Source organism: Phodopus roborovskii, unplaced genomic scaffold (assembly GCF_943737965.1).
Source record: "Phodopus roborovskii unplaced genomic scaffold, PHOROB, whole genome shotgun sequence".
Taxonomy (NCBI): Eukaryota; Metazoa; Chordata; class Mammalia; order Rodentia; family Cricetidae; genus Phodopus; species Phodopus roborovskii.
The window spans coordinates 43887420-43903219 of NW_026126418.1; the positions used below are offsets into that span (position 1 = coordinate 43887420).

General features: G+C 35.4%; 2 protein-coding genes across 7 annotated transcripts in view; one reads left to right on the forward strand and one right to left on the reverse strand.

Moving 5' to 3' along the window:
- The window catches only part of LOC127222489 (lymphocyte antigen 75), a 129672-nt gene extending 127027 nt beyond the window's left edge, over positions 1–2645 (forward strand). The window contains exon 39 of the mRNA XM_051184604.1: positions 2171–2645. Coding sequence (XP_051040561.1) covers positions 2171–2367 — 197 coding nt within the window. The 3' untranslated portion in view covers positions 2368–2645. The remainder of the gene's footprint in view (positions 1–2170) is intronic.
- A 3308-nt stretch (positions 2646–5953) lies between these two features.
- Positions 5954–15800, reverse strand: part of Marchf7 (membrane associated ring-CH-type finger 7) — a 40886-nt gene continuing 31039 nt past the window's right edge. Inside the window, exons 7-11 of one of the 6 annotated variants that reach the window (XM_051184632.1) lie at positions 13112–13221; positions 11118–11231; positions 9635–9683; positions 7648–7672; positions 5954–7269 (exon numbers count right to left, since the gene is read on the reverse strand). In XM_051184632.1, coding sequence (XP_051040589.1) covers positions 7257–7269; positions 7648–7672; positions 9635–9683; positions 11118–11231; positions 13112–13221 — 311 coding nt within the window. In that variant the 3' untranslated portion in view covers positions 5954–7256. Of the gene's footprint in view, positions 7270–7647; positions 7673–9634; positions 9684–11117; positions 11232–13088; positions 13222–15800 lie in introns of those variants that run through there. The other 5 variants (XR_007834543.1, XM_051184631.1, XR_007834544.1 and 2 more) reach the window with 5 other exon arrangements.

The following is a 15800-nucleotide window of genomic DNA, read 5'->3' on the forward strand; positions in this document are numbered from 1 at the left end:
AGTCCACTGGGCTTGATGTCTCAGCTGGTCCTTATTATCCTTTACAGAGACTGCCACCAGAAGGTGTGGCCCAAATTAAAGATGGATCTTCCTACCTCAAAAGATCAGGGTAAAAAGTGGATCTTCCCATTTCAAATGATTTAATTTAAAAAATTCTTCACTTGGGCCGGGTGTTGGTGGCGCACACCTTTAGTCCCAGCACTCGGGAGGCAGAGGCAGGTGGATCTCTGTGAGTTTGAGTCCAACCTGGTCTATAAGGCTAGTTCCAGGACAGGCAAGACTGAGAAACCCTGTCTTGAAAAAAAATAATAAAACATAAAAATAAAAATCCACTGTTCACCCCCTACCCACACACAGATTTCTCACTACTAAAAATTTTTTAGCTGTATAGACATTTTTTTTTTTTAAGTCTATGAGTCTGTGGAGAAAAAAAAGAGTAGACAGGTCTATCATGGATCTCAAAACCATGCTAAGAACAGTGGGCAGATTTAGTGCGCATTTGGTTTAGATTCCAGGGAAAGTATTAAGTTAGGCCTTAATCCTAAGTCTGTAGCAAAGAGATGGTAAGAAAAACTGCCTGATGTATTGATAGGCTTTGTCAGAATTCAGTGAGTAACAGGAATGGACTTGAAACAAGCAAAAACTAGCTAGATCACAAAGGATTAAATACATTTATTACACAGGAGACTTAGGCTATGTTAGTGGGTACAACACAGGTTTGGAGCTTTTGCTATTGCTTAGGATTTGGGCAATTTGTTTAAATCATGCCCAGGATGAACTGTGTACAGTAGACAATACTTGAAATTAATAATTTTAAGGGATGGACTGTCACTTTGGCCTCAATGATATATTTTGGTATGAAAATGGCACATTTTAGAAGTACCAGCTAGTCCAAAAGTAAATAAAGCCCTGCACCTCATTCACAGGCCACTTACAGAACTTGTAAATACATCCTGTGTCCCATCAATCTTGGCTGCTGTCCTCTACTTAAATTAAGAGGTCTTTTAATTTTGGCTGAATCTGTCATTGTTTATCTCTAAATTTCTGTGCGCATGTAATCACTGAAGGATATATCCTGTTGATTATGTTATTGTACATTGTCAACAGTGTATCCACGTGGGTACAGTCAAAGGGCAAGTGCCCCAAGACTCTGTGACATTGAATGGAACTGTAGCAACTATCATTTTTTTGAGGTACTACAAGTTGACCTCTAACGCTGTAACTAAGGATGACCTTAATGTTTTTACATAACGTTTTCCCCACCTTAATAATACACTTGACCAGATTTACCCCAGTCACCTCTTAACTCTTTTTAGGCACCACTTTAAGAAGCACCAGTTGAAATATTTAGTATACTTCAGTAAAAATCTATCTGCAATGAAGTTGTGACTAAATCTGGATCTTTTATTACATTTAATACTCCTACCATCCCAACTACTAAATTAGTTTAACTGCATTTTTGTAAGACAGATAGATCCTAAGAGTTTTTGGATAGACAAGAACTGAAAGGTTGTACACATTTGCAAGTTACTATAGCTTAGTGCTATTTCTGTGAAGCAAATTATAAATATCAAAGCCAGATGGACCATCAGACCCCACTAGAGCCTCTAGAGAACAGGGAAAGTATTAAGTTAGGCCTTAATCCTAAGTCTGTAGCAAAGAGATGGTAAGAAAAACTGCCTGATGTATTGATAGGCTTTGTCAGAATTCAGTGAGTAACAGGAACAGACTTGAAACAAGCAAAATCTTGGTTCAGGAAGGGAAAATACATAAGCAAGACCATAGACAATGGTACTCGGTAGAGCATAATTTCAAATATGGCTAGTTTCCCACAAATGCACATTTAAAAGATTATTTCATTAATTTTTATTATGTATACACACAAGTGTGCACCATGACATGCACACAGAGGGCACCCTGCAGAGGTAAGTTCTCTCCCTTCCCTGTGGGCCTCGGAATCAAACGCAGGTTATCAGTCTTGGCAGCAAGAACCTTTACCCACTGAACCATTCTGCCTACCCAGAAGGACCAATCTCTAGTTTAAAAAAAAAAAAAAAAAGTGTAACTTTTTCTCATCAGGATGAAACGACTGTTCCAAATGCAGTGTTTCCAACTCATATACTGATTGCCTGTATTTTCTTTCTTTCTTTTTTTTTTTTTTTTTCTCCAGATAACCACATTTTAGTATCAACTCTGGTGATTGCTAGCACAGTAATGCTGACAGTTTTGGGAGCAATCATTTGGTTCCTCTATAAAAGAAATGTTTGCTCTGGCTTCACCGTTTTTTCAAGCGCACCACAATCACCTTGCAGAGACGACTGTGCGTTGGTAGTCGCGGATGATGAATATGATGTTCAGCTGGACTGAGACTTTGTTATTACCAAACCAGCATATCAAATACCTTGACAGTGATTTCTGGTGCAAGGTTTTCATATAAAAACTGTCATAGAAAACTGAAGCTTTTATGGTATTCCATATTCTCATATTTTCATGTACTCACTGTGAGAAAATATTAACCTCTTGGTTCATTTTTTAAGCACATTTTAGACAAGAAGTGTAGATGTAACTTAGAAGTTTTTTAAAATAATTTTCATTTAAGTAAATGAAACCTCTATGTACAATAAAGCTCATAAAATGTTGCTTACTGCCAGGTCTTCTTATTGCTTCTTCCATTTAGTTGTAATTTATCCTTTAACAACTCTGCTCAAGGCTAACACCAGGAACAAGCTGGACAGGGCCTGTCTTTTACACAGCTGTCTCACTGGCTATGGAGATCAACTCCTTTGTTGTTTCCCCTAAAGAGGAAGACATTTTACAGATTTTGATACTCATACTCCACACTTGTACATTTTCATTCTATGTTCTCCTCACGCCTCCCCTCTTTTTCCTCCCCGTGCTCCCAATTTACTCAGATCTTGTCCCTTTCCCCTTTCGTGGGGTTGGGTGTCCATGTATGTCTCTGTTAGGGACCTCCTTGTTTCCTAGCTTCTCTGGGGTTGTGGATTGTAGGGGGGTTGTCTTTTGCTCTATGTCTAATATCCACTTATGAATGAGTACATATCATGTTTTTCTTTGTGTCTGGGTTACCTCACACAGGATGCTTGTGAATTTCAAGATTTCATCCCCACCACCACTGAGTAATAATTCATTGTGTAAATGTACCAAATTTTCTTTATCCATTTTTCAGTTGAGGGCATCTAGGTTGCTTCCAGGTTCTGGCTACTACAAACAATGCTGCTATGAATATAGCTGAAGAGATGTCCTTGTATGGATGTGCATACTTTGGGTAAATGCATTAAGAGTGTAATTGCTGGATCTTGAGGTAGACTGATTGCCATTTTCCTGAGAGACCACTATATTGATTTCCAAAGCTGATCCTACCTATCCAAGAGCATGGGAGATAGATCCATTTTCTGATATCTTCTTTAATTTTTCTTTAAAAACTTGTCACATAGGTCTTTCACTTGTTTGGTCATAGCTACCCCAAGACATTTTTTGTTGTTTGTGGCTATTGTGAAAGGTGATGTTCCTTTGATTTATTGTCAATAAGGAGGGCTACTGATTTTTTTTTTTTTTTTGAGTTAATCTTGTACCCACTTTACTGAAGGTGTTAATCAGCTGTAGGGTTAGAAGTGTTATATATTAGAAACAGTACTGGAAGAATCTTATGTTACATGTTTTTACTGGCTACTATCAATCAGAAACACCCTTCATCATAATTAGTGACACTACTTATTTGCATCCCACTTGCCAAGACTACAGGCATGATGAAAAACGGCATCTAATGGCGCTCCTAACCACAAACTAGTGATAAGCTACCAAGAACACGTGTCACTAGAAAAAGTGTTATACTAGTTTACACTAGCTGTAAGCATTCTGTAAGGTGTCCACCTTACTAACAGCTATTCAGAATACTAACAGGGAATACCAGCTGGTTCTTCCCTCCTCTACAGAATCAACCTTTCAACTAATTTAGACAACTGCTACTTAATGGCATTCTAAAAATTCAGTTTCAAGTTATTTAATCAATGTGTGATTTAATTTCCAACTGGAATAGAGGCGCCTGGTAGTAAACACTAATAATGTTCATGTATGCTGGCACAACTTGTGCAAGGCCAAGGGGACAACATTGCATGTAGTCCCTCAGGTTTTTTTTTTTTTTTTTTTTTTTGTTTTTTGTTTTTTTTTTGAGCCAGATGGGTCTGGTTGGCAAGTGAGTTCTAGACATAGGGATATGCCTACCTCTGACCCTACATACAGCACTGAAATTATAAGGATATACCATGTGCCACAAAGACCAGTTTTTGTTTTTAAAAGAACAAATGTGATCTGAGAATCATGCTATACTAACTAAGCAGTCTCCCTGACCCTTAACTTTCTTTAGACACACCTCAGGTCATTATGTATTTTTTAGTAGACGGATGAACCACCAGAGCCAGTACTCACTTTTAGCACTAACAGTGGTAAGATAGCCTTGTTCAGTGCATTCAAAATAAAGAAACTGTTATCTTTCATACATTGTTCCTAGCAATCAATGTCAATGGGATTGGGGGGCAGAAGTAAGACACTAGGTCTTAGCACACAAAGATTGACCTACATCCCAAGCCCACACAATGCATTTATTTTAGGTAGATACATGTTTATAACATTTAAGATACATGTATATAACATTTTAAGCAATATTTTCACTGGTCTCTTGGTTTTTTTTTTTTTTAACTTAAAATTAGCACCCAATGACTTTCCCGTGTATTTTCTTATTCGCATGTATTCTTTCTTTGGTAATATGTGGTCTATACACACCTGTGTGTGAAGGTCCATGTGCAGAGGTCAGAGTAGCACAAATATGGTGTCTTAGATCACTGAACAAAATACCCAGTAATCCTCCCGACTTCACCTCCTCACAGCCCTGGGAGTGTGTAGACACATGGGGCCACATCTGGCTTTTTATAGGTGTGCCTTTCATAGCAAACACTATTACTGGACCCCTACCTCCTCAGCCCCACCATTTATCCATAGGTAGCCACATTTTACTACTTAACAATCGGTAACTAATAACAAATTATATATGAATAAATTGTAGAACACTTTACCATGTCAATACCATTTTGAAATAAGATATTTTGTGGCATTTATTTCATTTTTGCTGAGCAGTGGTGGCAAATATCTTTAATCCCACCACCCAGGAGGGTGGCAAAGTCAAGTTAATTTCTGTGGTGCTATTTTGTCTCTGATCTTACAAATAAAGCTTGCCTGGAGATGACAGTGTAAAGCTAGCCACACTAGTCAGCCAGTACACATCTTTAAATCTCAGCACTTGGAGAGAGGCAAATGGATCTCTGTTAATTCAAGGCCACCCTGAGCTGCACAAAACTAATCCAGTCTAAAAGAGAAACAGAGATTATACAAATGTGATCTCAGCACCGGGATCCCATGGCTTTAATTCTAGCACAAGAGAGGAACATAAGGCGAGAGGAGACAGGAGCTTAGTGCAGTCTGAGGTTTAGCAAGTCTCTGTGAGTTCAAGGCCAGCCTGGTCTACAGAGCAAGTACAGAACAGCCAGGGCTATACAAAAAAACACAAACCCTGTCTTGAGTACCAAAAAAGTGCTTTTACTTAGGACAATCCACGGATAATAAAAGTTGAGAACATGTTCAGGGATCGAAGAGATGGTTCAGAGTTAAGAAAGACTATTTGCTATTCTTGCAGAAGGCCTAGGTTCCATAATCAGCACTTACATGGCAGCCCACACCTATCTCTAACTACAGTTCTAGGAAATCCAAAGCCTTCTCTGGCTACTGAAGACACTGCATTGACACAGCATAGAACCATATATGTAGGCAAAACACACACATAAAATCATTGTATGAAATAAGATTGAAATTTTAATTAAATTCTTTTTAAGGGGTTTGAAATTTCTCATTGAAGACCAGTGAAAAAGGAAAAAGTTCAAACTAAATCAATCAGTATCACTTTATTTCAAGCCAAGGTTTTTACATTAATACCAACAAACTAAGTGTAGGCAAACTGCTCATTCACATTTGAGAAATTACATGGTTTCTATTTAGATTCTGAAAAAGTTGTTTGTTGCCACAACATTGAACTAATCTGAAACCACCTGAAAGTGTAAATGTATATAGCCTAAGGGTGTTGACAGTGGATATTGTTATGGAAGTTTACACAACTCATGACTGTAAGTGCAAACTCATTCATGTTGAATAAGTCATCTGCTTTTGCAAAGGTTGTGGAAAATATTAACAATCATCAAATAAATGTTCAGAATTACCAAGGAACAGCTAAAAATGACCAAGATCCAAATAGGTTATTTATATCATATTTCTCTATAAAGAAGTGACAACACTAAAAAACACATTGAAAACCAGTGTTTTAAACTTTGCATGTGGGCTTTAAAAAAATATTCTGTTAACTTGAGATTTTCAATAATTTTTAACCAAATATCATTTGACTGGCAATTCTGATATAATTTACAGCTGTAATATTCCTGAAAGGAGTACCTACATACCATGGCCTATCAAATATAATCTGCATTTTTGCAAATCAATACAAAAGTTATCCATCATTTCTACATCTTTTATATACTTTTTTCCTTAAAAATTAGGTTTTATTGCTAAGTGAATTTAGGATTCAAATTAAATTTGGAAACTTAATATAATTATGCTCTTCAAACTTTCCATTCTTCTAAAAAAAAATTTAAACACTGGAAGTAAATGATTATCAAAATGTGGCTGTAACTTAAGGCATTTAAAAAGGAAAACTAATTAGGTGCCATTGGCATTTTATTTCAAAAGTACGTTTTATCTGACTTTTTTCCCTAGCAAGAGACTAACACAAACATTTTTTCCATAAATATGACTACAGTAATCGTAACACAGAAAAGTTGATGAGCATTGCTTAGGTATTTAAAACAAGGAAGGGTTATGCTTTCCCACTCACCTAAATGGAAAAAAAAAAATGCTTTTGATTACATATTATAAACATGAGATTTGCTGGCCAGCGTTAAAAGGTCCAGCTGAAGAATTTCAATTCAACAACACTTGAGAATGAATATATATTTACAATTGTACATGTATGTATATATATTCATTTTATATAGTCAATATATCTAATAGGCATTCCCCCACAAAATTATTCATACTTAATTGCCAGTTTTAATAAACATGTTCACGGATCATCCATTTGTCTTAGATGAAGTTAGGCAATATCAAATGTTCTGTTATGGTCTCCATCTTCTTCAGAATCATCCTCTGAAGCTGTTGAGAGAAAACAGGATGATCGATCAAGAAGGATTTTAAGGGTGACAAGAATGCAATTTGTAACATAAAGCCAGAACAGCAATGACTTTTAAAAACAAAAATCCCAATTTAGTATACTGTTTGGTCAAAATGATAAGTTATCATGATAGTGTTAGGGTGGTTTGATTGTGGTTGATGCCCATCACAATGTCCCCACCCCCACATCTTTTTTGTGATGCTATATAATTTCCTTATCATGAAAATGCATAAGAATGTGGCTTAAAGAGCATCTTTTAAAAATGTTTCTGAGACCAGTTTGTGTTCATAGTAGCTAATGATATGTATATAAACATACACCAGAGGAAAAGTGAATTTAAGGCAAGTGCTCTCACACACCTGAGTAGAATCTGGCTTATTACCGCTGCATGTTTGATGCATCCGATGAGAATGAAAAAAAATGTACATAGAATAATAGGTTATGGATGTTCTCGCAATTTACATCAAAGCTATGTCTATACAATGCCAAGGAAAAGCTCTATTGAGTAAGTAAAGCTTTATATAGACACAGCCTATCTTAAAATAATTGGCTTCACAAAGAACAAAACAAAACTAGTAACAACAAAAAACCTGCTGCTGAGATTATCCCCATGTTTCCAAACTCTCAGAAACATCATTTTTACAACACTTCTGACCTCAATTTAGTCAATGGCCATTAGTGACACAAGACTTAATATAAAGCATCCTGGAATATCTTTGGGATAGCCGAGGTAATACAAAGCTATGTATTACATAATTTGCTTCATGTTAGGGAAGTTCTAAGTTCTTTAAAATAAACTAACTAATCCTTTTACTATTATCAAGAGCAGGAAAGCTTAATGAATATACTCTAGAATACTAGATAAACCCCAGACAGAGAAGGAAAAATGGTAACATTTATGTATAAAATCTACTTGAAATAAGTGGTATCTCACTCATAATTAACATAATCCTGCTGTGACGTTCTATGTTCTATCACACTGAATAGTTTTTTAGAGAATGTCATGTATTCTAGTGACTGATTCCAGTTTTGAAAATACAACTCAGCTAGTTTTCAGAATGTAGTAATGCTCCAGTCATTTGAGGGACCACCATCTTCTACTGTCAGCTGAAGTTGTCTATATTTTACTTCTAAATTTTTCTTCTCTCTTGCATATAGGGAGAAAAAAAAAGTTCTGTTTTGGAAATTAGGTTTAAATGAAAAAAAAATTTAAGTGAGAAATCTTGGGAAAAATACACTGAAACAAAAAAAAAAACCACAACAGCAGCTATCAAAACATAAATTATAATTTTTAGAAACAAAATACGAACTTTTGTTTTAGCCAATGAGTTATCTTTATGAACGTTACAAAGAAAAAAATCCCAGTGAATAGTGACTCAAACTAGCTCCTTTACTTTCATGTACGCCAATAAACATGTCCTTTTCAACTTTATCTCAAATGCTGTTAAAACCTAAAATTAGTACAGGTGTAACAGCTTTTCTAAAAGCTAGGTCCAAGGAAGTAAAAGGTTTTTATGAGGACTGAATCCTTCACACACTACCTTCAAAGGATGTTAGACTTCCTTTAAAGTTAATAAGCTTACACGTCTTCTAGGTAACAGGTGGTAAGTGCACAACAACACGAATGTATATTTCAAACACTGGAGACTGTACTGGGTTGGAAACTTGTTGCTGTGGGTGAAGAGTAAACAGGTAGGAATCAGATGGGTTTAATCTTCCCCAGAAGCTATTTTAAGGCCAATCTGTCCCTACCTAGCATGATATGTTATAATACATTAGAAGATAGCAGGTTGTGTAAATGCCTGTAAGGTTTGGGATTAAGTGTCTTCAACCCAAGAGACTGACAAAATAACCCTAAGAAATCTGAGCTGCTTTTGTGTTGAAGGTCTATAAAGAACAAACAAAGCCCTTCTGTTACAGATCCAGGCCTCTTTTCTTTATTTTCCAGGAACCAAACACAAGCCTGAAGAAAACCTTTCCTGATCTGGAACTGAAAAGTAAAATTTCTTCATATATTAAAAAACAAAAAGCTTTAACAGATAGGATTTAGTAGCTAATTTTATTTTTTTCCTTTTAATCACAAATAGTAAAATCAGAGTGGTTTATTGAAAATGTTAATGATTAAAATTACCTCCATCCACACATTAAACATAACTTAAGAAAAATACATTTAAAAAACTATAGAGTTCTAAATCTAACCCATGGTATCCAACTCAGTAACTGTGGTAGTATGAGGCCTATAACCAAAACTCAATTTGGTAGAAAAGAGTACATTTAGGTTTTGTCCTGTGGGTTTAATTTGCAAAAGTAAATTCAACAAGTCTGGGGAGGGGAAATTCCACCTACTTTCGAGATCTTCCATATGTGCCTGAAGAGTTCTTGCAAGGTTAATAAACTAGAAACAATGCAGAAAGAAATACAGTAGTTTAAATGTTGCAAATGGCTCTAAAGAGAATCACTACAGGAGATTTATTTCTACTTAAAAAGTCAAACACCATTTTAATCCTTTAAAACAGGGGTCTTTCTTCCCCAATGACAAAAACTGTAACATTAAGGGTATTATGTTACATGTCTTATATAATCAGTTTTAATCATGGGGAAACCAGTATCATGAAATTGGGAGCAGATATATAATCAAATAATTGTAACCAACAATACTGTCTTCCTAACACTTAAAAAAAATTATGAAATCAAGTAGAGAGACAAAAAACTTAGTTTTCTGGGCCCAAATGAACTTATGTTTGCTTGCCTAAACTTGACAGCTGTAGAGTTATATATAACTCAATGCTTGTAAAATAAAATACTAAAGAATGACCTCTCCTGCATTCTTAAGATTAACATCTTTTTAAAAGAATGACTGAATTCAATAAACCTTACTTATAGTCTTTATATGGTTTCTTCATTCACAAGAGTTAACACACTATTTTAGAAATAATTTTATGGCATTAACTCCAGAGAGGGGCATATGACTTGAAAAGTACATAAAAATTGAAAATTAACAGAAAAGTTAAAAGCATTCAAATTATGGCACACAAGTTTCCTTTATGCTTAATGCAAGTAATTATTAATTGGATCACTTACATATATGACAAGCACAATAATAACTCAGAAGCAACATGTATTTTGAACTACACTATCATTTTAAGATGAAAATATACTAACATGACTCTAAGTTTTATATACTTAAAAATTATAAAAATGGATAATTTTACATATATTTTATTGTATTAAGAGCACATTCCAAGATAGGAAGTATTCAGAATGCTGCAACGACAGCAATACACAAAATGCAAAGAGCACACCGAGACAAAGAACACTAATTAATTAAAAATACAGCATGAAAATGTAGCTTAAATGTACAGTTAATATTAAACATTATAGCAACTAGTTCATCTCCTAGTTGGTAACATTATTAGTTCAAGGGTTACCTTTATATAGGATAATGTCAAATAGTTAATCTTCCATATTCTTTAGGCCTCTGAAACTCAATTTTATGTTTCCAAGATATAATACTAAGGGCTTGCTTTCCATAAATTAAAAATAACAAATTTTTCTTAGTGTTTCCAATTCTGAACCTGCTTTTCCCTGAAGTATTTCACTTATAAGAACTGAAAAATCACTTCTTTCTCTAAATAGCTTAAGATAATAAAATTAGGGTATTTGTCGTACAAGACAGCACTTTCTATTAAACATAACTTTTTACTGTTAAGAAACATTTAAAAGGACTCCACCAAGGGAATTAGGATATGAACACATAAAACAACTGGCTTTCCAAGACAAATCCTTGTGGTATCATACCAATACTTTCCCCAATACCAATACTACTTACTCGGACACGAGTGCTTGGTTCAATTGTATTTCCCATCATATCAGAAAAGCTTTGTTCACACAAGTGCAGTAAGACAACTAGGTAGAGACCAGAGCTGATAAACTCATATTCGGCCTGAAATGGGGAAGCAAAGAAAAGAAACAGAGAATGAAAATCAGGACTGTGACTGATAGTCACTGCTTAATAGTAAACTTAAGGAAATGTTTTCAGACACACCTCCTAGAAGGGTAGACAGTCAGTTATTAAAATATAAGGCTGCCTTACATAGGTATTAACTTTCCTCAGTTCTTCTTCCTTTAATCAGTTACATCAAAATTTAGTTTTTAAATCATTTGGTGAGATAACATGAGTTTTGGCTTTCTAAAGCTCCTAACGGATTGCCTCTAACAAGTAATTCTGTCTACTTTAAAATAAATTAGTTTCATTTAACCTAAATCTATAATATGCACTGTAATTTAAACCAAATGTGATATTTCTAGTGTTTTTTCAATCCCATTTGTTATAATTAATGCAAACATATACTGATATTAGCATGCTTTTTTTTGGTCATATTGGGAATGGAAGATTCAAACTCTAAACAGTTTCAAAACTGTTATGAGTTTCTTCCTCCTCCTTTATCTTTTTTCCTTCTTGCTGTCTTGTGGTTCTGGGGAATGAACTCACATTGCACCAATATAATAAGCACAGCCCACAAATTAGGATACAGAGAATAAAACCCAATCTGTTCAATATTTACAGCTTTGGATAATAAACACATCTGAAATTAAGAATTGCATGCTAGTATTAATTTTAGAAACCGCTCATCAAATTCTACCTATCATTAAGAATTTAAAATGTTCAATCATTTTGACATTATTTTAACTGAAAGGGAAATCATGTATCTGGGGGAAATGGTTTTTATTTTTTTTTTGCTTTGCATGGTTATACCAGGCACGGTGGCACACACCTTTCATCTCAGCACTTGGGAATGGAGGGTTTAGGGAGGGAGTAGAGACAGGTAGATCTGAGTTTAAAGCTAACAAAGTTTATATAGCAAGTTTCAACCCAGCCAGAGATATGCTGTTAAAACCTTGTCTCAAAACAAAATAATCCAACAACAAAAATTTACATGGTTATCACCTTGCAAAAGATAAAACTTAAAAAAAAAAAAAAAGGAATAAAATGATATTAAACCAATCACTTAAAATTAGGATAACTATAGCCACTAGAATCCATGATTCATATAAAGTAAGATAAAGCCAAGACTATCATTGTCTTTACACTGGCCATACCTAGTATCTTCTAACAGTTTTCTATTACAAAAAAAATGCAGGTCATTAAAATGATTAAATAAAAAACCCTTTAATGAAAAAATGTGTGACTTACGTTTTAAGAGAGACATTGTACGTTTAAAGGTGGCAAGAGAAAATAACTTCCTGACTTCTCTTAGTCTAGACAACAATAAATTATATATTATATCTACATGCTGTAAGTTCAAAGATTTTGTCGTAGGGTGTATTATTCTCACATTATACTTTTAAAGATTTATTTTATAATTATGTACGTAAATTTGTACATGGATATATGCATATGAGTCTAAGGTGTCCTTAAGGGCGAGTTGTGAGCCACCAAAATGGATGATGCTGGGAACAGACTCAGATCTTCAAATAGTTGTTCACAAAAAAATACCTTATATTGTATAATTTCATCAACATGAATTATCCCAAGCTGATAAATCTAGAAAACACAACAGAGTGCCAGATGGTTATAGTGCCTACTTTGGGCCTAATGTCCTAAACTTTTATTAATTTTTAGGCTTACTTATAAAGTCTGACAGTTTTCATTTTAACCCAGCCTTTTATTTAAACGGAAAGTTTTTATGAAAATAAAACTCATATGAATTATGATAAGGATATTACTAATGTAGGTTTTCTGACCATGACTTAATCTTTTCTTCAAGAGCTGTCCTTTAAGCACACAACAGACACTTACCAAACTAGGCAAAATATACTAACTTGTTCATTTGCATGAGCTCTATGTAGTTCATGAATATCAAAATCCTCCAGGTTAAGTTGCAACTTCTCTTTACAGAGTTCACAGGTGGTTACAGCTTCTAAAGAAGAACCTGACAAAAATCAAATAGCAAGTAGTAAAGCATTTCTGTTCTAAGCTCAAAGCTTAAAATACCAGGGTAGACAAGCATCAACGATGAGATTATAATATTGCAACAAGCAATGTATAATGACAAACGTGTATATCATGCTCTGTATTGTAACATTCATGCCTCCAACCCATCATTTGGATGCCTTTTTTTAATCCTACACATTTAAAAAAAACCCTGTAATTATGGGGTACTGACAATGAGGCAAAGGAATGCCTGTTCTTCCTCCTGAAGTACGTTGGCATGTTACAAAAACAAAGTTTAATGATATAGCATCTCAAACACTAGTTACATACTCAGGCCAGTATTTTTGTTATCACAGGACACATATGTAGACAGACCATGTATGTGACCTAAGCAATGTGCCTACCCTGCTGAAGAAAAAAGGGATACCCTGTGTCCAGATAAAGGCAGCTCATTTCAGCAATTAGTAGAATTAAGTCCTCATATATTTTACAACATGGCTTGACTCAAGACATGTCAGTAAAGAAGATGTACATAATACAACCAGGATATGCAACAACAGACTAAAATCTGTCAGGAATTGGGAAGGGGACAAAGCACAAGAGTTACAGCTTACTGACCACAAACTTTCTGTGTTGGGTGATGAAAGTTTTAAAAGTATTTATGGAAAGCTACACTGTAAAAAAGTGGTTAATTTTCTCACACACAGTATTTCTGTCACAATTTTTGATTTAAAACAAAATAAAACTTTTGTTCTGTCACAGCTAACACTTGAGTGTAAGGCCGGTAGCCCCACTTTAGCAGGCAGTCATGTCTAATTGTATAAGTAGGCCCTCCCACTATTTGGCAACTATTAGATATGGCTACCAATTGAAGACTGTCCTCAAATACATTTTGTATAAGGTAGTCTGAAAGGCAAGTGTATGCAAGGAGGTGCAGTAAAGAAAGAAACTGCCAATGTCAGCACTCCATTATTAGCGGGAAGGTTTTGATTGTGAATAAGAAAAAAAAATAACCAGAGCCACCTGGAAGAGTCCAAATAAAAGAAGAAAAAAGTGGACTGAACATGGCCAGGGCTATCTGCAAGAAGGGAGAAGAGCAGGGGAGAACGGAGAAAGCACAGTGAGAATAGAAGAGCAGGGGGAAGGCCTTGCTATTATGAAGAGAGGAGCAAACAATGGGGAAACAGCCCACAAGATGGAGGCTTTGAGATGTCTAACAGGCACTTGTGACACTGAAGGGGCCTGGAGAGCAGCATATGCGGCAGGTGGGAACCAGTTTCACAAGCTGCTAAGGAAGCTGGCTTTTATCTAAAAGCCATAAATCATCCCTTATAGTCCAGGTTGAGCGCATTTCTGGATACATGGGCTGCCTTTGGGAGTTTGGGAAATTGGGAGTTTTCTTGGGCAAGACAGAAAGAAAAAGTACCAAGCTGAGAAACTGTGCTGTCTATTTTCCCGAGCTGTATATGCAATCAGTACATGTTCCTTAAACTGTCACAGACTATTTATTCAACATGGTAATGGTCCCATAAGAATACAATGGAACTTAAAAATTCATATTCTCCAGAATATTTTCACTCCATGCTATGACATTACTCATGAGTTTGATATCCTTGCCCTCTTCCCAATTAATTCCCACAATCAAAATGATCTTATACATATCTTTAAGTTTATTCATTATTTACCTAGTAAAGGAGACAAGCTCAATGTATTCCAATCCACATCTGTGTCCGACAATCAGTAAACCACTTTCTTAAAAATGCATGTGTTTCATTTCAATAATTTCAGTAGCACTATTAAACATAGGACCTCACAAATGAAAGATAAGCATCCTGCCACTTAACTGTCTCCCCCATCTCCAAGATCACTTTATGGATATAAATGTGTCATATCCATCTCAGAATAAAAACGTTTTTTCTCCCAGCATCTAAAGAAAGACCTGTAACCTATTCCTCAATTAAAAATCTCCTTCTGGAGAAGTCCTAGTCCCTACTTCAAATGACTTGACCGATATAGATGACCCTACCTGGATGGCATTGCCCTACATGTGGAACTGGGGTGGGGGGATGGGAGGGGAGGGTGGTCAGGCTGCATGTGAGGGAAGAGACACAGTGGGAGGGAGGGAACTGGGATCAACATGTGTTTTTTTTTTTTTTTTTTTTTTTTTTTAAAAATCTCCTTCTGTAAGAAAATGAAAGTGTTTATACAGCAAGGCATACACCTTTTACTGAAGCCACAGATGGTCATCGCTCACATCCATACTAGGCTTTCTGGACATGTAATGTTCTTCTATCCCACTTGGGCTCTAGATCCCATCTTTTGCTCCTTTTCATGAATTTCTCCCTGTCCCAACCCAACAGCTTCTTTATAAACATCGTCTCCTTACCTCAAAATAAAAATGTTTCCACAACCCCATATAACACTCTATTTTGCTACCTTATATCTGTCTGCTGGGAAAAGAGTCTATTAGATAGTATCTCCCTTTAACACACATATTATTAATCTTGTCATTGCAGCCTATGTGGTACATGTATATGTATATGCTCATGTATGTGCATATGGAAGCCAGAGGCTGAC